The 24,515-nt window shown below is 40.2% G+C and overlaps 1 protein-coding gene across 3 annotated transcripts in view; it reads left to right on the top strand.

The window, feature by feature from the left end:
- The first annotated feature begins 7,488 nt into the window (after positions 1-7,488).
- AP1S2 (adaptor related protein complex 1 subunit sigma 2) overlaps positions 7,489-24,515 on the top strand; it is a 30,561-nt gene continuing 13,534 nt past the window's right edge. For all 3 annotated transcript variants that reach the window (XM_059825638.1, XM_059825656.1, XM_059825647.1), the window contains exons 1-4: positions 7,489-7,550; positions 8,951-9,129; positions 16,639-16,747; positions 17,693-17,830. In XM_059825638.1, the coding sequence (XP_059681621.1) occupies positions 8,951-9,129; positions 16,639-16,747; positions 17,693-17,830 (426 nt within the window). In that variant the 5' untranslated portion in view covers positions 7,489-7,550. The remainder of the gene's footprint in view (positions 7,551-8,950; positions 9,130-16,638; positions 16,748-17,692; positions 17,831-24,515) is intronic.

Below are 24,515 nucleotides of genomic sequence, written 5' to 3'. Positions count from 1 at the left end.
AAGAATTCATCCTCGTTAATAGTACACTCTGCAGTTTTGAAACACTGGCCTTTCAGACTTGAGCAAATAATTGAATTTCCTTTTGGCTTTGTTCCACTAATGACCCATTGGAATAGGGCAGAATCCTAAAGTCAGAGAGTAAATGGGGTCTTCTTACTGGGACAGGCTTCTAACTGTATTTGATATGCTACTGTATATATGGAAATAAAAAGTGAGGCTTGCACTTGAGGAACAAAGTGTTCAGGGAAAAAGGAGGAGCTACTTTGTTCTCTTGCAGTGATTTGTAATAAATATTAAGATTGGCATTAATGGAGTGTGAGTAGCGTGTGTTTGCATGTGAAAGTACCAAAAGAAGCAGCAGAACATGTATTAAAAAGAAAGGTATGTGAATGAAGAGAAGGAACAAACTGACCTAAAGATAAGGTATCAAACAAGACGAAGAACAAGTCCAGAGCCATAAAATACTCAAAGACAACAAGACATGCATGACATTCATGAATTTGTGAAGGGTGAAACAAAATAGTGAGGCAAAGTATCCCAAACACCATCCCCTCCTAGAGAGTATAAAAAGGAAGTCCAAAATCAGTTCATTTGCCATTCGAGAAACCCAGAGGCACAATGAGGACTTAACAGACAGCATCCTTATTCTCTGTGTGATCACACACGTGATCTTGGCCAGACCATTTGAACACGCAAATTTTGGTGCTTCTGAGTATGTGAGTATGAAAGTGTAAAGGGAGACAATCAACTGCTTACAGAGATATTGTTTATAAAATCACATTCCTCTTCCATAAGATCTCACGGTGAGCTTTATCATACTCATTTCCAATGCTCTTTAGTTCTTCAAAATCCTTCAAAACCTAGAGATCCCAGGTACACACTCTTTCAACTGATGCACACATCCCCCTGGCAAAGATGCTTGCTGTAATTGCTGTTCAGCAGCTTTAAGGTAGGACAAGGGTAGCACTGCAAAGACAGGCTTTACAAAGTAATAGCAACAGAGAGGGTCTAGAGAGCTGGAATGAGAATCCACATGGATAAAATTTTCGCACATGTGGACACAGCCAGCACAAAATCCATGCATCATTTAAATTCTTCTTGAGCCTTTAAAATTAGGGAGGAAATGGCAGCCTTTGGCTGCCCCAGTTTCATCCTCTTTAAACACTTCAGCCAAAAAGAAAATGGCAATAAATTAAGATCTTTCTTACAGACTGTCATCCCTTTATGGTAGTGGCAAGAACTAGGCAGATCATGTAATATGTTTTCTTTACAATGACAGAGGAAGTTGTACTGAGTTTTCCAGAAGGATTTGAAATGAAAGGTTAGTGTAACACTGTAGGATCAGTGTGGAAGCTTGGGAGATTTAGGAGTCTGATTATAACATAGAACATTTTAGTTTTAGGTTACCGTTTTGGATTCAGACCACTTTCCAAGTTTCCATGAAAAGTTTTTATCTGCTGAAAACTAGGACACATGCTATGCAAGTCTGTATCTTCTGTCCTGGTTACACAAAGCAACATGCCAATCTGGGAAAGTCAGAAGTTGGAAACTGGATTATCTCCTTGGTGCAAAAGGCAGTACCTTCTCAGCTACGTTAGAACAGGTTCCACACAGTCGGATCAAGAGGATCATCAGTTGGGCATGTCTCATAGCAGGGACATAAGAGGACATATATGCCTAAATGAGGACTTCAGTGGATGTAGGGTGATCAAACTGTGTTCCAGAAAAGCTACGCACAGTCTTACTCTGAATGTGTCTGACTTCACAGGCGTCCTATGCAGACTTGTGCTCTGGTGTACTAAAAATATTCCTCATGCTGGGCAAAACTGAGCAGCTCCGCACAAGCCTGTCCAAGTACTTCTTCATCTGAGGGGATGGATCCAGTAAGTATGTACTGCTTAACCTGCAGCATCAGCCACTTCACAAACTGCAGTGGCAGTTACTGCTTTCGTAGGATTGCCAGAGGATGAGCAAGATAGATGTGAGATGCTGTATTCAACAACTACTTAAAGTACTGACGTAGTCTCAGAAATCCCAGTCTCCTCTGCTTTCCTTTCCTCTCTCCCCCTCTCCCCCTTCCTCCCAGCAACTACCTTCCAAGCCTGAAAAGCCAGGTTTCCTCACACACTTCTTTCAGAAAACATGCAATTCTTTGCTGCACTGTGTCACAGTTTGTAGCACTGGAACAGGAAAGAGCATTAGGAGTCGTGACAATTTCTTCATAAATGTCTGCAGAGCAGTTAATTTCTTCACTTCTGTGGCCTCTGAGCAGTACTCCAACATAAACATTGAAAAATGAAAGATGAAAACATCACCTAAGCAAAAGAGAGAAATCTGCTGTTCACTAACCCAACATACACAATGCTACCAGCTGGCTTGTGCGTGTCTTATTCCAATGGCTGCTGTGCCTTGCACCAGGCTCAGGCTAATAAACATGGTAAATAAGAGGAAGGCCTTGCTGACTGGCAACTACCACATTCCCTTACCTCATTTCTGCGTATTCAGATACTTTCAAAAGCAGGTTTTTATTTTCCAAAGCAAATGACATATGTAAACCATGGTTTAGGTTCTGTAATTCTCATAACCAGGCTGGAAGACTTCAAACTATTCCTTCAGCTCTGAAAATTCAACTTCAAGGATGAACATCCGTGGTGCTCATTTTGTAGCTGTGCCTACCACACCTATGGCCTGACATCCATGTTCCTGAGAGACAGCCATACATGACTGTTAGAAACCAATCGTATTTAAAAGAATTTCAACGTCCAGAAGTCTCTCCCAGGCAAACCTATAACCCCTACACAGAAAAGACAGGCAGGTAAGGATTCCAGGCGTGATCTGATGATTTACTAGCATCTAGCAATCAGGCTACTAGATTGCACTAAATAGTATTTCATCAAGAGAGAGAGTTCCACGTAAAAAAAGGAGCATAGCAATGGGAACTGTCATTTACGGTCTCACGTATACTTTGGCTCCACTGAGATTAACTGTTCTGCATGAATCATAGTGGTACACGGATAGTTTGGCCAATGCTCAGACAGTACATCAGGGAAAAGAATTGCATATAATAACGCAACATCCTGTTTGGAAGCTTAAGAGGCAAAATTCTACCAGTAATCACTTCCAAGGCTAGTAACTCAGTTCTTATTGCCTTCATAATGACTCCACAGTTATTCAGTCAATGAAAATGGAGTCTGATATTGAGCATCAAGAAGATAAATTAACAATAAAATGAGTCTCACTCATACATCCACTGCCTACTTTAGTGGAGACCTGCAAAGATACAGTATGCACTTTTAAAGTATGTTGCCCTCCTCTTTCAGGTGGTGAGATGGTTGAAAGGGATGCAGGAGCAAAGCCTTTCTTTACTAAATAGTGGGTTGCTTTCCTGAAGCGGGGGGAAAAAAAAAAGCTGTTACAATTTAGTAAACAAATTTTCCATTGGAATTAATAAATAATTCATGTTATAAAGGCCTCTTGGTCTACCCATCATTTTGGCTAACCAACGAAAACACAACAAAATTCTTCTAGGGGCTTCAGATTTGGCACTAACACCATGCATGAACTGCCAAATGCCAGGATGTTGGCCTTATTAATTTTGGTATAAGACCCAATATTCCAGACAAACCTCCTGTACTGTAATTAATTAAAAAAACCCAACCAAACAAAAAAACCCAAGCAACTAATCAAACAAACAAAAACCCCTCAAGAATTGACATAAACCATACCAAGCAAATCCAAGCAAATTTAATCTTACTTGACGTAAGCTTCTTACCTCCCACCCTGCCTCTCTCCTCAGCTCCAGGCAGGTCTCTTCTGTGTCTCAACTCATGCTGGAAATAACCTAGGGAGCAAACTCTTGGCTGGGGACCCCAAATGTCTTATGGTCAATGGATATATCCCCTGAAGACTTGCCTTACATCTAAAATGGAGTATCAAGGATTTTACAACTATAGCAGTTAAAAAATCCATCCATAATAAAACAGGGGGTTATCATTCATGGCTTAGAAACCAAAATACTGAGCTCATTCTTTACAATCCATCTTGTTAAAGCTGGTTATAAGACAATAAACAAAGGCTAATGAACAGAAGACTCATTGTGTCATGTCTAAAATTAGACTGCATGACATTTGCATTGTCACGGGTTTGTGGAATACTCAAAGGCTATTATATTACTGTTTTAAGCGTCATATGTATCATTATCAATTTGATAATTACATTTAATTCAGTATATTGCTAGTTCAATGGCTAAGTGACAGGATAATTTCTTACGGGAACAAGCGACGGAGTGGGTATAGAGAGGGGTAATTAGTACAAATTGCAACATTGAAAAAAAAAATGCTAACAGCAAGTCTTCTGATGTCCCCGAAAGAAACAGCACAGAAAGGACAGCATTACCTCTGTCACTGCCCTCCTGACAGAGGTGCTCGATCCTGAAACCGACTCACTCAGTTGGTAATTGTATTCTCACCTGTACAGCCACAAGCAGCCTCGCTGGCAATGCCCCGTGTGAGACGCGGCAATGTGCCAGCACAGGGAAAGAGGTGGGCACATGGAGCTGGGAATGGGAGGAGAGGGTGGGAGAAGTGGGGATTTAGGTCATCTGAAACTGCCATGGAATTGCACCTTAAACGGCTTAAAATAAGCAGGCTCATTTTGAGAGAAACGAGTTAAAGAATGATCATATGAGCGTCTATCTGGGCAGGCTTGAGAAAATTGCATCCCCTGGCTGGAACAGTGATGAGGAGGCAGAAACAGGCTGAGGAAGACAGAAAGCTTCAGCTGAGCTAGACATAGTTTCCACCACACCTGACATACCACTGGTCTTCACACACCTTATCATACCACCGTAAACTGCATATAGCAGAGTGATTCTGACCGGGAGGAGATTTAATTAAGAAACTCCAGGTTAAGGTCTGAAGAAATCCAGACACATAACAGAGAGGAGAGAGAAAAACAGTGGAACAATGCCCTTGTATCACTGGATGAAACCATAAATTGAAACTGAGTGGGCAATCTGACAAAAAATTAAAACAAAGATATAGGATCAAAAAAAAAAAAAAGAATCAGTGGAGCTTTGAGACTTTGCCTTCAGGCCACCAAAATACGTAAATTTCTTGACTCATCTGTGTAGTTTGGCTGATTTCAATCAACTAAGTGTTTGTAGAATGTGTGGTTTGATCCATATGCAGAAATATTTCACTGAGCTGGGAAGTGACAAATCATAACACAGGTCTGGTGTGACTCCTTCAGAAATTAATTTCTGAGCTCCCATTACCATAATGATGCTAATATACTGGAAGTAGCTCCGATGAAGAGGAATAAAAGTTGGTTGCTGGCTTAAATAATAATTTAGAAGATCCAGAAGCACCTAAAGTATGCACGTACTCATAACAGAGACTCATGTGATATATGATACTAAATTCAAGAATAGTGAAGTGCAGATTAGGAAAGACATCATTTATGAAAGCTTTCTGAACAACAGGGTATTTTAGAACATGGAACAGCCTCAACAAGCGGAGCTGCAATGCGTGGCAACTGCTGAGGACAAAATAGTATGCTGGTTTAAGGGAAGATTCTATGAGATAACAGATCCATACACATCTGTTTCTGCACTTGATGAAAGGCAAGTTCAAATGACAACAGGAGGGCTGCTAAACAAACATTAAATATGATGGGAACAAGCCCCTACAACAGTAGTTCTCACTTTCTACGTGACCTCTAATATTCTAATTGTCTTACCCATTCAGTCTGGTTTCATGCATGCCTCATTGTCCTCATGTCACTTTTCTCTTGCAGTTATAACCTCTACTACAAAATGGGAAATATATTTGCAGTTTTCCTCAAGTACAATCGATTATAGCATTCCTTGAAATGCCAGAAAATTTGCTTTCCTTTCAGACCATCCACATTTTCACACAAAAGCATTTCCAGCACTGGTTTCTGCTGCCACAGCCGTTTTGTAGCCAGAATAGGCTTTTTTTAAGCGTCAATAATAAAAAGTAATAAAAGTGTGACACATCCCGAAGCGCTTGGAGCTACTCCTAATGGAGAGCTACGGAGGGGAGCACAATCTTTTCCCCTAGTCCTGTCAATCACTGTGTTACACCATTAAAGGATCAGCTGGTAGAAGTCGTCTTTTCTCGTTACTGGCACCTTTAATACTGGTGGGGGGAAGAGCACCAATGATGTAGAGAGCGTCAGGTCCCTAAAGGATTTTTTTTATAGGGTGCTCCAGCTTTGCCTGAAGTGACACGTCTCTAAATTTCTTTCAACTAAAATTTCACCACGTATTTCCAGCCTACCTCCATTAGAACTAGAAAAACCCCAACAAACCCACAAAACACCCCAAACCAGCTAACCAAACAAAAGCCCGAACCAGCCGCTTTGGCACAAAAAACCTCTTCAGCTGCACACGATTAAAAAAAAGACCCGTATTTGCGAAACACACCATCGCTAAATACATGACGGCGGCTCATGCTGCCAATCTAATTACCGCTCGCAACCAAGGTGACTTTGGGGAAAAACTGTCCGGGGAAGCGCGGTGCCGCCCGCACCCGCCCGGCTCCCCGCACGCCGCGGCCAGCGGCGGGCGCCCCTCTGCCGCGCCCCAGGCGGGGCCGCCTCTTCTCACGGGCAGCGCCTCCTCACGAGGAGAGCCCCCCGCCAACGGCTCCCGCCCACGCGCGACCCGCCCCGCGTATGCCTCTGCCTCCGCCCCACCCTCCACGCGGGGCGCGCACGTGCTAGAAGGAAACACGGCGCGGCGCAGGCGCGGCCTGGACGCCCCTCCCTCCCCCCCCTCCGCCTCGAGGACGGGGAGGTGGGAGGAGGAATCTCCAGCTCGGGGAGCCTGATTGACTGATGTCATTTCCCCAACTCCGTGCCTTGCCGGCCCATTGGCTGTTTGAGGACCGTTATCTGCATTGCGCTTTCTGGTTGGCTGTTGCCGCGCCGGCTGTTACCCTATCCTAATTCGGGCCACGCGGATTAGGTTCTTTAACCCCACCTCCTGCCGCAGCCCCGCCCACCGCCGCCGCCAACTCCTCCCCCGCTACCTTTTCCTCCCTCTCATTGGTCAATACAATGCTTCGCTCCTCCCGCCCACCGCCCCGCTGAGCTACCCGATTGGGTGGCGGCGAGCTCCCTCAGGCCCCGCCTTCCTTGCCGGAGTGCGCGTGCGCTCATCCCGCTCCCGCCCCCCCCCCCCCCCCACCCCCCCCTCTCCGCTAGCCGGCGAGCTAATAAAGTTTTGTTCGGAGAGGAAGGCGGGGAAACGGCAGCGCCTCTGGGCCCCGCCTCTTTCCCTCCCCGCCCCCTCTCCGGGAGCGAGCCCGGCCCCGCCCCGCCCCGCCCCGCCCCGCCCTGCCTGAGCCGGCGGGGGGGAGTGGGGGGGGGTGGCCGTTGAGGCGCGCGCGCGCTCGCGCCGGGCTCGAGCCGACGGCGTTTCCCCTCCCCTCAGTCCCGCTCGGCAGCCGCGGCGGCAGCAGCAGCAGCTTGGGCAGCGGTGCCGCGTCCTCCTCCTCGTTCTCAACCCCCCGCCCCGGGGCACGGTGAGCACAGCCGCGTGGAGATGGGCTCGCCTCCCTCACCGCGCCGGGATGCGGAGCCTGCTGTGGGGCGCGACGGGACGCGGGGGGTGTTCTCCCCCGCCCCGGATTGCGGGACCTCCTGCTCTGCAGCCCGCGCCGGGGAGCGGCCGTTAGCGGCCGAGGGAGGGGGCGGCCGGCGGCTCTCCCTCTTGCTCCCCCCCCGACATACAGACACACTGTGGCGAGCGGGGCGCAGCCCTGGCGGCAGCGCTTCCCTCCGCTGCGCACCCCGGGCTGGGACGGGCGGCGGCTGCCCCTCGCCCGGCGGAGGGGAGCGGGCGCTGCTCTCCTCACGGGGCGGGGCGGGCCCGCACCTCCGCGGCCGCCCCTCGTCCGCGCGGCCGGCGGCGCGTCTCGGGTCGCCCGCGACTGCTCCCGCGTGGGGAGGAGCCGCGGCGGCTGCTTGGGGACGGCGGGGAGCCGGGGAGGGTGTTATTGTGGCGGCGGTGCCGGCCGGAGGGGAGAGCGGCTGCGGGCTCGGAGGGCTGCCCCCACGGAGGAAGCGCCTCGGCACCGCTGGGCTTCGGAGCCGCTGCTGCTGCCGCCTCTTGTCTGGGCTGGCGCTGGTCGGACTTGTCACCCGGGACTAGGCTGGGCTTTCTCATCGTATTTCACGTTTGTCATATTGCTTGGGAAACTTCCTCAGCCCAATACAACTTTGAGCAAAAAGGAAAAAAAAAAAGAAAGAAAAGCTATTTCCTTTAATGTTACAGCTGCTGGAAAACACAGCCGACAAGTTCCTCTTAAAATATAATTGCAACATCACTGCTTTAGAGGAAGCGAGACCTGGAACATAGGACCGCAGGGAAGGCACTTAATCTCTACTCCTTTTGTGTTATGTGAGGAAAGACGAGGCTTTTCTATGCCGTAGGACTCTCCGTTGGGAGATTTAATGCCTTTTAAAGTATTCTGAGGCTTTTCAGAAAGATCTTAAGTGCAAATTGCTCCTGCTGCAAGGCTCTAATCCGGTGAATTGAAAATGAGTTTGGGTATTTGAGGACGTGGCTGTGCTATTTTTTTGTCGTTTTCTGTAGTAAACGCAAATGCAACCACACCAGTGCTGGAAATGGTTTGTCTGAAATTTGGGTGTATTCACTTGCTACCTGGCAGTTCTGACACCCGTTTCTGAAACTTATGTATCCTTTCTACTGTCTTTGCTTTGACTGACCTTATTCAGCGGAATCCTTTGTATTATTGGTACTTCCAAATCTTGTGTAACATCTGCCACTGCTATAGAAGTTCATAATGTAGTTAGGGTTTTGGATGGCTATCTTGCTTCCTGTTTGGTTTTCCTTACAGAAATATTTTTAGAACTAAGAGACTGAGATTAATCCTTTTTTTCCCTCCTTCTGATTCAACAGATGCAGTTTATGTTGCTTTTTAGTCGCCAGGGGAAACTGAGACTCCAGAAGTGGTATGTCCCATTATCTGACAAAGAAAAGAAGAAAATCACAAGGGAACTTGTTCAAACAGTATTAGCCCGCAAACCGAAAATGTGCAGCTTCCTGGAATGGAGAGACCTGAAGATTGTCTACAAAAGGTTGTTCTGTCTCACTAACCTCGTAATTGCCATACATCGCAAACAGCGTAATAAGTAGCAAGAAAATAATGAAGGTTGATTTTTTTCTTTTTTTGTTGTTGTTTTTTTCCTTCCCTCTGCTGGTTATGGAGAAGACTGACTTTTCCCTTGAATCTAATTTGATAACCAAGTAGGAATCATTCATGTGTGGAAAATCACTCATGCGTTTAGAAGTGTGCTGAAGAAAAGAAATGAGGTTTCCTTCTACTTTCATAAGGAGTGGCAGTTCTTAGTTCTCTGTTTAGAGTCACACAATACATAAATGCATACAAATATGAAGTATATAAGATTTAATAGGTGATAAAGAAAACCTAAATTTTATAAACATTTACATTAGGCAGTGACTTCATAAATCACCTGCAAATGTAACTTGCTTTTAAAGACTCATAGAAATAAGGATATCTTTCTTTCAGAGTACCTAGTTTGGTTTTTGGGTTTTTTTAAATTATTTTTTTGCTATGAATACAAAAAGGCATTTCTCCTAACTGAAGAAATTATGGCTAGCTTTCTTTTGGTGGAAGCACTGTATCATTTTCTTTGCAATAGTTTCATTTCTCATTTGTTCCCTAACTTTTCTAGGAGTATTTGGCAAGCATTTTTTAGCTTTGTGCTGATCTTTAGAATGTATGACAATGTAGAGGTGTGAAAATAATGTTCTCCACAATTACAGTAATCCTCATCCTGATTTGGTAGGCTGCATCTCTTCCAGTTAAAGCTGGTGCTACCAAACCTTGGGTTATCTTCCTTCCTTAGTTAGTTATAAACTTCAGAAGGTTTATGCATTCTTATTTTCTCTTTGAGATGGTAAATAATTTGTGCCCTACAATAAATATTGTTGTATTCTCTCTGTAGGGAGGACAGAGAGAACTGGAGCTGAAATGAAGAGTTTGTAACTTTCTTCCAGTGTACCAAATCGGTAGAATCAAAAATGTTTAGATGTTTTAAGTCCTGGTTTCATACATACATTGGTGCATGTAACATCATGCACATGAATGTTACGAGTTTATCTAATGCATGTTAATTCTTTCACACAAGGAGGAAAGAGGAGGAACAACGCATAAGGTTGTGCTTAAAGAAAGCATACACATTTTTTTATTTTGCTTCTTGATTTCCTCACAAAACTTCTTGTACATACATGTAGACAAGTTTGCTCAGATGCTTTGTGTGCTCCCTTAAGCGATAATGCCTGCAAGTGCTCTTTCAGCTGGGCTTTTATGGGACTAGATCAGAAAAATTAGGTGTGAGTAGGCCAGTCTGTTCCCTTCCTTGCCCAGTCTTGAAGAGCAGTAGCTGTTCTGGTGGTGAGTTGATTCCACACAGCTGGTTTCCCTCCCTGTCTGTTTATTGCTGTTAACAACTACTTGTCGTGTCCTTTTGTGTCTAGGGAACTGGTGGGAATTTGGGTATGACCGAGTTGCTGAAAGTTGTGGTGTTGATGCATCTCAGTAGTGTGCTGTGGGTCCTGTGGTCAAGGAGAATGAAGACATTTGCTGGGAGATATATCTAGACCATTTTCGGCTGGATGTAGGCTGCAGTCCATCTGTTAGACTGCTGGTGTGCACAGCTGACTGCAGTAGCTTATTTCACTGTCTGCAAACCAATCTGGCACAGCTGGCCTGTGAAATCTTGCTGAAGATAAGCTTGTATCAAGCTAATGAACATCTCAAATCTTGTTTTACTTCTGCTTTTTTGGAAGGTTTCGTAAGGCTAAAATGTCACCAGAAGGACTGGGTATAAGAGGTGATAGTTTAAATTCTTGTATCTGATGACAGTAACAGGTTTTAGGTTCGTGGGACAGACTTTTTCCAATCATCACACCATAGTTAAAGTTAATGAGTAACCAACTAGTATGATTTCATTGAAAGGGGAGATGTTAGGTCAAAAGTAGATAATCCCAAGAAGACAACCATAATAGTCAAAGTCTAATCCTTTCTGAAAGGTGGGTGGCTTAAAGATCAACACACCTGCAGCAACTTTGCGTAGTTTGTGAAATTGCAGAAGATGCTCCCAATTGCTAGCAGACAAAAGGCTCTTGAGCATCTCTACTAAGATCTGCTCTTGTCTAATCTGTTATTGGAAGGATGTTAACCTCCTGGTGCAAATGTTTTTCAATATAAGCTATGAAGGTACGTACATAGTGCTATTGTACATGTGGCATGTGCGTATTGCTATTGTGAGTCTTAAATTGCTGAAATTGATGTGCTATTCTTGTTTTTAGAGTGTATTTACTGTCAATGTTTCAGGTGTAAGAGAGAATTGACCTAGATATTGCGATTCAAAGAATGGTTGGCATTATTAGAAGTATACTCAAGGGTCTCACTGATGTACCTTTTTGCAAGAACAGAATGAACTCAAATGCAAAATTGGCAAGCCAGTAGCTGTTGCTGCCTTCTGATACTGAACATTTATCAAGAAAGCTGGACTATTCTGATTAGCCTCCTTAGCTCTGTAGCATTTCATCCTTATAGGATGCTTTCTGAATGAAACTTCAAGAAAATGGAACTGAGTATTTTAAAATCCATCTGAATGTATGTGACTAACTTTTATTTTCCTTGGTTTCATACATGTAGCACTGATAATGGTTGCAAAATAGGGTCAGTCATTGCTCCCTTAGTTTTTTTCTTTAGCACTGCAAAACACAGATGAAAAGGTGCCCTGCTTTTGACATAGTTCATGAATTGGGATGTATGTATTCTGTAGCTGGTTTGGAAGAGAGTTTTTCAGGCAGGTGGACACCAGAAGATTGAAAAAGGATGTGAGGTTCTAACTTCAAGAGACAAATAGAGATTTGAAGTGACTTGCTGGAAAAAAGAAGAAATTCAAATATGGGAAGCCAACAACAATTGCACTTTATGAAAATAGAGAGGGAGTCATCTGCAGACAGCTGATTAGAAACTTAGAAAGCACAATGATCGCTGTTCACGTTTTGTCATTTTAAAAATGTAACTGTAGTGGTATTGGATCATATAGGGTAGAAGTTCATGCAGCTTTCCCTTGTGACAGAGAAATGTGTTAAATGTTAAAATTTCTGATTTTACTAAAAAAAAAGGAACTTAAGACAGGATGTGATTTTTTTTTTTTGTTTGAAGATCTCAGCTGTTCACTATTTTAGCTTCTGGCAGTATGAGTTATTTTCATTGTGTAGTATATTGTAGACAAAATCAGAAATTGCAGAGTAACTGATTTTTATGTAAATGTTACTTTGTTAGCATTTGGTTAACTGAGATCGTGGAACTTGGTTATTGTTGATTGTAATTTGATTAAGCGTTGTGGCTTTGCTTTTATGTGTCAGTTTGGAACTGTATTTGCAGTATACACAAAAGTTATAAAACTGTCATAGCTTGTGCTGCCCTTAATGTTGTGGCAGTTGTCTTTTACTTTAACATAAAATAACCATAATCATAGGTTATGTTAAAGACTTATCGAAAAATAAGTTCTAAGACTTTATTACCCTCCCCCCACTGAAATAAACAAGGAAAGAGCCCATTCTGCAAGTAGTGTGCCTCTTGGGTTCAAAATACTTTGAGCTCTAAGGTGTAGTCATGTGGCTGGTGGCATGTGCCCAGCAGTTGACATGATCCCTATGTTTCTTTGTGTATGTCTTAACATTTTTAACAGATACAACTGGCATTTACTACGGTGTTGATTAGGTGGCTCTGTAAAACTGACTGAATGCAATGATTATAGTGAATTAGGTACTTGAGTTTGATTATTTTAACTTGATCAGGTCCTCTTTGTATAGTATTCTAGTTCGCATGGCACTAGGAGAACTGCAGCATCAAGAAGCAGCAGCTTTTTCATAGAGGATCACCATTACCAAGCTTTTGTTCATTTCTAAAACTACTGAGGAATATAGCCTTGCTGAAATGAGAAACTGTAAAAGAAATGTTTAAATTTGATAGTGTTATTGTTGTTGATTTCTGTATCCTTGACTGAATAGTGACTGATCTGCCTATCCTAGAGTCTCAGAACTTCTTGTTTTATTGAAGAAATGTGTAAGTTTTTTGGAGGAGAAAAAAAAAATCTTTTGCCAAGCACAACTTCTTAGTGGTCCCAGTTTTCACTGGGTCAGCTATCACCAAACAACAGATTCTTGGGCTCCCTTAAGCACCTGTCTGCTTCTTAAAGGCAGCGTGGTTGTCACTTGCAGTTTAGCTCTGCTTCTGCCAAACTCTAAGCTTTAAATCTCTGCAGTTAGAATCTACACACAAAGTGACTTAGATGCTGACAGACTTATGGCTTGCTTGCAGCTTTACCTGGTGACAAACTTCCAGGGATGACTTCAAGCAGGTGTTCTCTCAGCTAGTAGAACATCACTGAACTCGTAGGATTTGCAAGTTATGCTCTGCCCACAGTGACCTCATCTCCCAGCAGTTACTGAACCTGCAGAGTTACTGAACCTGGTTGTGAGCCTGCCAGTTGTGAGGCTTCCCACTACTGAACTGTTGCAACTCTTGAGGGTGAGGTTCATTAAGTTGTTTCCTATCACAAAAAACCCCTAAGGTCATCTTATCTGAAGGCAGGAATTTGTGTAAGTATTTATACTTCCAGTGTTTCCTTTTTTGTTCTTTTATTCCATATTACATTTTTAGGTGATTTTTCCAAACTGTTTTGGTGTCTCTGTTTTGGTCTGACAAGTAGAGGATGTTTATCATAAAATATTTCCCTAAATGAGTGTAAGCAGATGAGTTGGGTCTGAAGATTCTGCTAATAATACCTACTGAGAAAAAAACCCCCCACAATTGCAATAGGAATAAAAAGGGCAGAATGTTTCTTACAAACTGCACTACATTTGCTTTTGTGTGATGTGGCATACTTTACTAAGGATTTGCCTTTTCACTGGGTGCATATGAAAGACAGGTTTCTGTCAGGCTCATTAGGAAGAAACAAGCTTTTGCAGAGCAGAAATTTTTTTCAGCCTGAGTACAGTAATCTACCATCTTTGTATGGACACTCTCCATCTAAGCTTTTACACTTGGCAAAACCTCTGTAGTTTATCTGCTCTAGACTATATGTGGATACTTTTTTCTGAAGCCCTGGCCTGCAGAGAAAAAAAAATACAATAAACTATTGCCTTTGAGAATTTGGGTCTGAAGAAGAGTATACCTTTTAGTGTGCTCATGCCCTTTGCTGACTTGTGTATACTTTTCCACTATTTGCAATGTAGGCTTATTGAATCTGCATTTCTTTTCTTTTGTTGAGTAGTGATCCATGAGTCATGGTTGCTACTTAAAAAAATACTTTGAAAAATATTCTCTGCGTATGATGCTAGATACCCAGGCCTCCATTTTGTGTTAAGATGACCACTGAGTAGTTTTTGTTTCTTGATACTCTTTCTCCAAAACTGCAGTTGGCAGAGCTTGAATGTGTAGTCCACTCACTTGCTGCCAAATAAAGTCTTTGAAAAGTATGTTATGTTTTCTTTTAAATGAGGACACTGAGAGCAGACCAGTATTTTATATTAGGTAGTCTCCCTCTCTCCCCCTTCCCCCCTCTTTTTTTGGGGGGTATTTACATAAAATAGTTCTGTGCATCAAAAGAGACTCTTAAGTAATAGGGAAGCACAAAAGGACTGTCCCATGTAGATAAATTTCAAATATTTGAGTCAAATTTGATTTGATAAGGTCTGCTGGTATGTGATTCAACTTATGTTTAAGCACTGTAAGGGAACAGTTTAACTGCACTTCATAATCAGTGCTGCTCATCTGAATATGAAGAAAGCTTTGTTTAGGTGGATTTGACCTGAGTGCTGGTAATTAGCGTAAATGTCAACTAATGTGCCAAAGCTTTTTTTTGCCCTACAATGAAATGCAATAACATGGAGTTTGACTTATAAATTCCTCAGTAGGTTTGAAAACACGGGGATTTTTTATAGTATCACTTTCCAATACTTTTTTTAAATAGCTTTGTCTAAAAGATGCCTTATACAGATTGAATCTTGCAAGCTACTACAATGACTGTAAATGTCCTTGAAGAATTAGTGAGGCACAAATACAACAGTGTCAAATCAAAAGGACTGTGCTCTGATACGACTTCTGATGAGCTGACAAGTCACCATGGTGAAGAGATGAAAAAGCAAGGGAATTAAAGTGTTAAGTGCTTCAGCAAACGCGTCTTCCTTTCTTCCCTCCCATCTTGTTTTGTGGTAGGATGGAAAGAAGTTGTAGGCAGTAATTTTTTTATAATAGTTTAAAGCTTATGAGTAAAAGTTACTCGGATTAGTGGTTCATGATGAAGCCATAGCAATTTGACTCAGCTAGAACAGAGTGGGGGGACTTTCAGGTCATAAACGATGCTAGCTAAGTGGCTGGGAGACAAATTTGAACATACTATAAAATACAACTTTTTTTTGGAGGACTTCTAGCCACAAAACCCCTGACAGTTTCTTTGGGGGCTTACAAAGTCCCAGCTGATAAAATGTGTGTAACCTTTAAAAGGTGTATGCCTTTCTGTGTATGGGAAACAAATATGCATCTTAAACTTGGCATTTACATCTGAATGACTTCTTTTTCAATAGAGCTGGCTACTCAGAGTGCTTAATGTGGCCAGTTGTCCTCTCTAAACAGGCAAACAAAAGCTGTTTTTGGTTCATGTAAATTATCAGTTACAACAGGTGTTACTTGAAATCTCATTTGTGCCCCGTGTGTCTGTATGGCATATGGTTTTGGCACTTTAGAAAAGACTAAATGGCTTTTTCAGCTTTCATTCCTGTTTTGGTTTTGCATCAGCTTTTTTCAATGTAACTTGAACAAATATATGGTAGAGCACAGTAGAATTGGATGGTCTTTTTGTTAAAGTGGAACTCAAGGTCAGATATGAAGTAAAGAATTCCCTATCTTCCAAGGTAGAAGTAGATTGCTAGAAACTAGCTGATGTCCTCTTGTTAGTCTGGTACCAGGACAGTTGGTAGTGATTCAGCTGTTGACTTAATAGCAGTTGGGGTATATGACAGTGTTAGTTTTAGATTTTTTTTTTTTGGCATTTGTTAAATTCTCTATAAAGACCAAATCCTAATTGCTAATTCAATTTATTTTTCCCAAGGCATTTTCTGTAGTTTTTAATATCTCTGTGTGTAGCTCGTGTGATAAAAATTTAAGATTGAATCTGATTAGTATACCAGTGTTTGGATGTTACAGATAGAGAAAATATCTTGCCTCAGAACTCTGCCAGGAGGCCAAAAAAATCAAATACATTTTTTTTTCCAGCCACCTCTTAGGCTAATTTAATTCCATCAGCTAAAGGATGGTAAAGACTGAAGTCTTGCTTGACTCAAGGAGGCAGATCCCTTTTGTACATGCGTATGTCTGCTGGTCTTTCAGCCATTCTTTGGCAGAATTTGCATGGCTGTTGATACAGAGTAACAGTATGCTAAACTTGAGTATGAAGGACTACTGAGAATGTAATATATCTCAAGAGCATTCATTTTGCTCATGTTCTTATGCTAACATCAAGATTATTTTGTTATTACAGGTATGCAAGCCTCTATTTCTGCTGTGCTATTGAAGATCAGGACAATGAGCTAATAACTCTGGAAATAATTCATCGCTATGTAGAACTTCTTGACAAGTATTTTGGCAGTGTGAGTTAGTAATTTCTTTTTAATTTTTATAGATTCACAGTCTCTTTATATTATGTCATTTTTGGTTTATGCCCACAGCACTTTTAAAAAACATAATCAACTAGCTTTTGAAAGGGTGCATCTAACACATTTTATGTTGCTTGCTTGGCCAAACTAAACTGATGGTTGCCTATAAAACTGTTAAAATACAAAATTAAATTATTAATTTAGGAGAAGAACTGTTACTAATCTGGTGTTAATAGCCTTTATTTCATTTTATAGTAGTTTTACTTGAGGTCAGATAAAATCTTATCCTTAGCTTTCTGTCTAGGTGCCCAGCTTTCTTTCTCCTTGGCACTGCTCTGGTGTTTGAGCACTTCTTACATCTGCTTCTAAAACAAGCCGTTGGTTGTGAACTAGCAGGAGTGGTAAGGAAAGAAAAGGCAGACATCTGCTTACCCAGATAGCAAACACAAATAGCTGTAGTAATGTACATTAGCAGTCTTGGAAAAACTGCTGCTCATCCTTCTGACTAGGATATGCACAGGATGAATAAGAAATTTGAGATGATTGTGTTTTCACATTTTTCTGTAAGATTGCATGATCTGCCTTTGGAATACTGCAGGCAAGAAGAGAACTTTTACAGGGATATTCTCTTTGCCTCATGAAGAGCTGTGTCATACTGGCAGTTGTGAATTGAACCCTTTTTAACAATGAAAATGTGTTTCAAAGGATTGCTATAACTGTTTTAAACTCAAACAAAAATTTTTTTCATTCATTTTTTTCTCAAAGGACTGGGGTTTTTTTGTTGCCCCATTTCTTAAAAGGTTATGGGCTGAGGCTAACATCTTGATTTGGTGAAGTCTGGTGAAGCTGTGAACAACTTAAGTTTTGTGAGAGGATATACCTGAGGTATATTGAGGTAGCATCCTCCCACTTTGCAATAATGCTTGATGTTGTTTTTAGGTATGTGAACTTGATATCATCTTCAATTTTGAAAAAGCCTATTTCATTCTGGATGAGTTCCTTTTAGGAGGAGAAGTTCAGGAGACTTCCAAGAAAAATGTTCTCAAAGCCATTGAACAGGCAGATCTTTTACAGGAGGTAAGCAAATTCAACTTCTCTGGCCAAAGTATTAGCATGGTAGGCTGTGACTTGAAAAAGCTCCTGTTTCTCTAAGCTTGTAGCAGGTGCTTTTTTGCATGCTTAGCATGTAGTTTCTAGTTTGTCTTAATTGTGCTATATGATGATGTTATCTGCTCTTTTCATTTCATTTGGCATGTATATATTGTAACCTACTGTGATTTTGCGTTTTGCTAGAAATGCAAATGTCTGTTTTATGTGCATATGTAGATAATTATAGTTCTTGCTGCTTTAACTTAGTTTTGTTCATGTCTTTCATTTCTTATTTTTATTAATCAACCATTAGTTTTTTGTCATACCTGATTGCATGTTCACTTCTTTACTGTTTCATTGCTGAAATCCAGAAGCTAGACTCTCTTCTTTGAGACTCATTCAGGTATAGTTCTTATTCTAAAGACCTGCCTTTCTGCTATAGGTTGCTTAATCTGGAACATTGCTGTCTTAAGTTGACAAAGCAGTAATAGTAGTGTCATAGAAAGATACAGAATGAAGTATAAGAACATTTGTTTTTTCACTTTGAATGCTTTTGGTGTTCATTACTAACTTTTAAGACAGACAGATTGCATCTCTACTATTTTTCTTCGGGACATTTGATCGGAAGGGGTTCAATGGTATAGAAAAACTTAATATCATTTCCCCATGTTTCTCCATCCTATACTGTTTTTTTGGTGTGGTGTTTTTTTTACTGAACTGCTGTAGTCTTGAGCTCAGTGTTAAAGTCCTTGAATGTCTGCACGGAAGTCAAAAAATTCTGGTGTACTGGTGGAATCATCAGTCTTGTGTGCAAGTCAGTGGAACATAGGGTTTAACAGGGATGATGAACCTTAATTTTTTTAAATGTACTGAGGTTCACTGATAAGATACCATATAAATGTAAGCTCCTCTCTTTTTTCCCCTCATGTGAACCTTCAATTTGTTATTTTGTCCTGTGAGTTAATTGCTTAATTCTTGTATAAGCATTCTGTGTTCCACTTGGTACTCTTTTCTGTTGAACGTGATATTAATAGGATGGGGAAACACATCATGTTCTTTACCCATGTAGTTGTGTTTGTAATCCTTTCAGAGTACAGGCAAATCCACAGTACATTGAAGTTCTAGTCTGTCAACAGCTAGTTAGTGTCATGAACGAGGTCAGCCATTACACACAGATTTGCTACACTTTTTCTAGGAATGAAATACATGCACTTATTTACTGCTTGTGTTCTAATGCAGTTTTTGTTGAGCTCTTCTTTACTCTTAGAAGGCATTGGGTTAACCAGAAGTCCTGTTTCAGTTTACGGGGGGTGGGGTGGGGGGGGGGGGGGGGGATAATCCGTTTATTCTCTTAAAATCTTTTGCTCTTCTTTATATGAAAACAGATACAACAGACTGGAATAGATAACTAATCTGTTTCCTGCAAATGCACAGTTAATTATACATAAAATAGAATTACTGTATTTTTTCTCATTCTCACTGGTTTTGAATTTTATCTTCACCATTTTCTTAGGGCTCTTCTAAAGCAAAAATGCATTCTACCTCTAGGAATTAATCACTGATTTTCTATCCAGAAAATTAGCATTCTCTTTTTACACTTAATATAATATCAAGTTAAAAATTTTATGCAAAAGGAAGTATTACTTTTTCAACGGGAGACTTTTCCCTTGCCCTGATAGCTTTACTCTGATTACTTTTCCTTTCCCCCATCCTTACGAGATTTTTCTGTTCTGTAAAGGTTTATTAAATCTTTTCAATTGGAATGTAACAGTTTATCACAGCACCACTGTAGTCTTATGTTTGATTTTTGTTTTTCATTCTTAGTTATATTGACTGTTGATCAAGTATAAAACTACTCCATATATCTGATTTTTAGTTTATAAAACCTGTAAAAGTCTGAGTTCATATTTAAATTGAGCTTCCAATAAATTTGGGCTCTTTCTGCAGAGGTTTGTTTTTGTGTCAACTGCTGCTATATGCATGCTGAGTTTGATGAAGAAGGTTGTTAAAATAATAGTTTGTCACAACTGGAGACTTTTTGGTACTTTGAGTTAATTTCTGCTTCCCAGAATACTTGAAAGCTACCAGAATGAAATGTGGTTTGATTCCAAATGCAAACCATTTGTAGCAGGGTTGTTGTGTGTTTGGTTTTGACCATGTCAGATTCTAATTATGTGCAACAAAAGGACTTCTATTTGGCCCTGAATACTCATATTGCCTAATTTAAAAATTATTAATCAGTGTTGAATACACAACATTATTAATTAGTAATGCTACATACATTCATGTATGAAGCACCTTAAAGATTAAAAGCTGTACAGAACTTACACAAAGGAAAATCATTACAAATACATTAAGTGGCTATTTGTGTGATGTTGAAAGAAAATATGCAGAGGCATAAATTGCTGAATAGTGAATTCTTAACAGCCTTGCCTACTTCTATTTTCTGTGGCACTTTTCCAGGATGTGCTTCTGTTTCTGAGCACCTACTTCAGTTTGTCATTAAGTTCTTGGTGCTGTGCAGTTCACTTACTAACTGCTAGAGTTCATGTGACTGAAACATAGTAACTTTTTAAGCCTTTTTCACCTTCACTTTCTTGTTAGCTCTTCAATAATGTGCTCAATTCAAATATTCATTCCCTACCCAACTCCCCCCCCCCCCCCATTTATTACCACCTGATAACTTACCAATGGTTGGTTGTCAATACTGGCTGTGTTATCCATATGAATGGTAGTAAAAACTAATTATTGCACTGCTTCCATGCTTCCTTGTAAATCTATTGCTAGACATAATTCTGTTCAAAAGAATGCTGTCACATGTCTTGTTTGGTAATTTTATATCTTGCTTGCTATGGAAATTTTAAATACTTAACTAGTGATTACAAAGGCATGCATTTCCGAAAAGGTGTGTTTTTGCTTGTGTGAACAACTCAATTATACTGAGAGAAAAAAAATTGGCAGATGCAGTATGTTGTTGCATGAGTTATATACATGTGGTGTGTGGAACAGCTAAAGGACAATCCTGTGCATGATTTCATAATTCTTTTAATGCATGAAACTAGCAACAAAATATGTTCTATGCAAAAGAGGGGATCTGATTTTTTTCACTTGAAAGTCTAATTGCTGTGTTTTTATTTGATGGTCCAAGTAATTCAGTATGGTGCTTGGAAGTTCATGGTCATTTACTGTGCTAAAACACTAAAATCAGGGAGTTGTTAATTCCAACATTTAAAACAGGCAGTTATGTATGTATTTAAAAGCAGATATATACAGACTCGCTCAGCATCATTTGAAGTAGAAGAAAGTTCCTAAACACTGGCTTCAAGTGAAAATTATTATTGTTATTGATCCTATGTAATTTTTATATGAAAGTGTTGTGGAAATTATCCCCATTTTGTTCACCACTACTCTCTTGTAGGGTGTGTATATATTCTTTCAGTAGTTGATTGCAGAACATCTAAAATACTTAAAAATATTTTATGTGCTGGATGCTTAGGGTTACTATGTAGATTTAAGCTTTTAGTTTTAGAATGAGCATCTTCCACCGAATTTTCATTTCCAGTTAATTTCCTGCATATGCCATGAAAACTTTCTTCTTGGAGATGAAATGTACTAATTGGAAACTGTAGGTTTGAAGGTATGCATAATAATGGAGAGATGGTAATAGGTTGTCCTTGAGATATGACAAAATAAAGGAATGTTAGCATTAGCGATGACAAAAGAAAATCCCTGGTACTTAAGCCTGGAATGGGTGGGAGTATAAGGATTTTTGTCTGGTTTAGGAAACAGCCTTTGTAAGCACCTATTTCTTACTAGTCTCCTGAGAAACTTACCATAATTAATGCAAGTAATGCAGTTTTCACTTAATGTTAGCTCTTAAATATAGACTACTGAAATAGACTGCCTTCCTAAGTTGGCAGTGACATTATTTGCCTCGGCTATGCCTGCATTCCTCTCAATGTGAAACAAGAATGAATAATGAAATCTTCATTATAATGGAGACCTGACTGCCTTGATTGCCATCTGTTCTTCATGTGTAACTTCTGGCTTGGTTTCAGGTAGTCAGCTTGGTTGGTCAGTTTAAGGCTGCAGTTCTTAAGACATGTATGTGCTTGATTTTAGGCACAGATAATGATCTGTAATTACGTTTTAGAAGATATGCATGGGGAGCTATGAGAGTTACCATGAATCAGAAAGGGATATGTTGTTAGTTCATTATTTAAGGATTAGGAAATAGCTACGCTCTTTGCGGATTTGGAATCTTTCCCAACTTGCAGAACGTAGAGTAAGTTGTGGTAGTGTTTTGGTAGCTGACGCTTTTGTAAAATGCATTTCAGACTTCAGTCCCTGCAGGATGTTGGATATGTAGCAGGGAAGAGGTTATAATGCAGTTAGATTGTTTGATCTTTTGGTTTAAGTGTGAAGTGTATGCCTTGTCTATTTATATTGAAGGTATTGACTCCGATACATTGATCAAAAATAAAGTGAGCTTGTTCATGGTATTGGTTCTAGATGTTATTTAAGAACCTGGAATGAAACTATTTCTGGTTTTATGTGATAGGTAAAGGCTATACATTATCAGAATAAATAAGTCCAATTTGGGAATGTGCATTCAACATAATTACTTTCTTTTTGAGGTATTGCTTGTTTTCTGAATTGTGCTGTTGAAAATGTTGGAGCTTCTTAAGTAGTAGGTGAAGCATGTGTGTGGAAATGGCTGTTTGTAAGATACTTTGAGTGTGAGAGGTAGGCTTTTTTCCCCCAGTCTTGGGAATAAAAAGTTGAATTGCTTGTTCTTAAAGACTGGCATAGTTTGTCATGGAACATATTACTCAAAATCAAAATAAAGCATATTGGGCCTAAGTGAAGAGGTCAGTTGCTTTTGTGTTCGTTTTCCCACATCAACGGAACAGATGGTTATTTTTTGTAGGCCTTGTATATGTGTTTGACTACAGTGGTGCTCTATAACATTGTATATAAAATATGCTTCACTTTGGAAGAATTTATTTGTGCAATGTCTTAGGAAAATTTGTTTATTTGTTGTTCAGTTATGGTATGGGTTATTCTTGTGGTCATAAAATCTACACTGCTTCTTAAATTCAGTGTTTGCAGGATGGAGAGCAAGGAGATACTAAAGTTACGAAGTGTTTGATTGCGTGGAACTGTGCAAGTGTGGTATTTCCAAATGTGTCAGTTAAAGTTCCAAGCCTTGTCATACTATCATCTACTCCTTGTGTATGTTTTGTGTTAATTACTTTGCTCTTTGTAGCATTCTGTTCAAGTAAAAAGTGACTTAAAACCTTTACAGAACTACATTTCTGACTTCATATATATATGTTTATGGCTATCGTGCTTGTCATTGACTGTACTATAGACTACTGAGTTTATAAAATCACTGATAACACCTGCCAACAGTATTTTAAGAAGTTGTCATAGCTTCATGAATACCTAATATAAATTCAGCTGGACTTCAGAATGAACTGTAAGGATATATGTAATCAGGAATCATAGGAACATAGCTTCTCTTTGGAACAAACCTCTAAAGATGACAAGTTGTAAATTTAATAGTAGCAGACAGGTCTGTAATCCTTAATATCAAAGGTGTTTCCATATTTTTAATAGATATTTTTGAACTGTCCTCCTTGTACTGTGGAGTAGGCTTTCCTGTAAATACTTACAAATCATGCTCTTCTGTTTAAAGCAATAGGAATTGGTCCAGAAAATTAATAGGAGAACCTGCATCTGTTTTTCTCCCTAGTAGGAGTGGTGGGGGCAGGGGAAGTTAACCTTTTCAGATTTAAATGTTGTCTTGAAAAAGTGCCATTGAGTATCCAGGAAGTTATCCTATCATGCTTCACTCCCTTCCCATTCTCAGACTGCTTTTTTTCTGGTAACTTAAAATATTTTACTGGTCTGTATGTGAGTCTTTTCTTTTTGGAAGAATGCAGTTCAGTATCTTAATGTTCTTTGTGAAGTTTCTTGCTTTTCTGGATGTGTCATGATGCTTAGTACTTATCATAGGTTTGCAGGCTGTGATTTCTAAATGCTTTAGAAATCCAGTTGTCTTTCCAGAAACATGTTGTCAAATCTTAATCTAACCTTGGCTTTATAAATTGAAAAGGATAGAAAGCAGTCTGCTTTTCACCTGAGCAGCTTTTGTTCAGACCTTTAAAATACCATTTTAGTAAATCCGTCTCCATAATAGTCTCCTTTTTTCCTGACTGTTTTGTTTAGTGTGTATGCATGTAACATGTGAGTAATCTTATTCTGTTAGAGAAATCAAAATGCTGATTAGAAGTTCCAAAGGCTCAACAAGTTGTGAGGAAGGAGTCTTCCATATAAGTATTAAGTATGCATTCGGTCAGCTTTGCAAATTGAAACATTAGGAAGTTTCAATTGTGAGTAAGACAAATTAGTGTAAGTGATGTTCTTGCTGTCTGGTAACTACTCAGTATCCTCTCTGATGTGAATTCCAGTACTGATCAACAACATCCACTTCGCAAAACTACCTGTGAAGTTGATCGTTGATTGGTATAAGCAATCCTTGTAGAACTGTTGAGGATATATTAACATGACACCGAACTCCTCATAGATTATAATTCTATTAAGGGTATATTTATTTTCTGTACACTGAAATAATAGATTTTTTTCTCCAGAGATACTCTTCCATTGC

This window comes from Gavia stellata, chromosome 1, assembly GCF_030936135.1.
Source record: "Gavia stellata isolate bGavSte3 chromosome 1, bGavSte3.hap2, whole genome shotgun sequence".
NCBI classification, from domain to species: Eukaryota; Metazoa; Chordata; class Aves; order Gaviiformes; family Gaviidae; genus Gavia; species Gavia stellata.
This window is presented reverse-complemented; position numbering and strand designations above follow the sequence as displayed.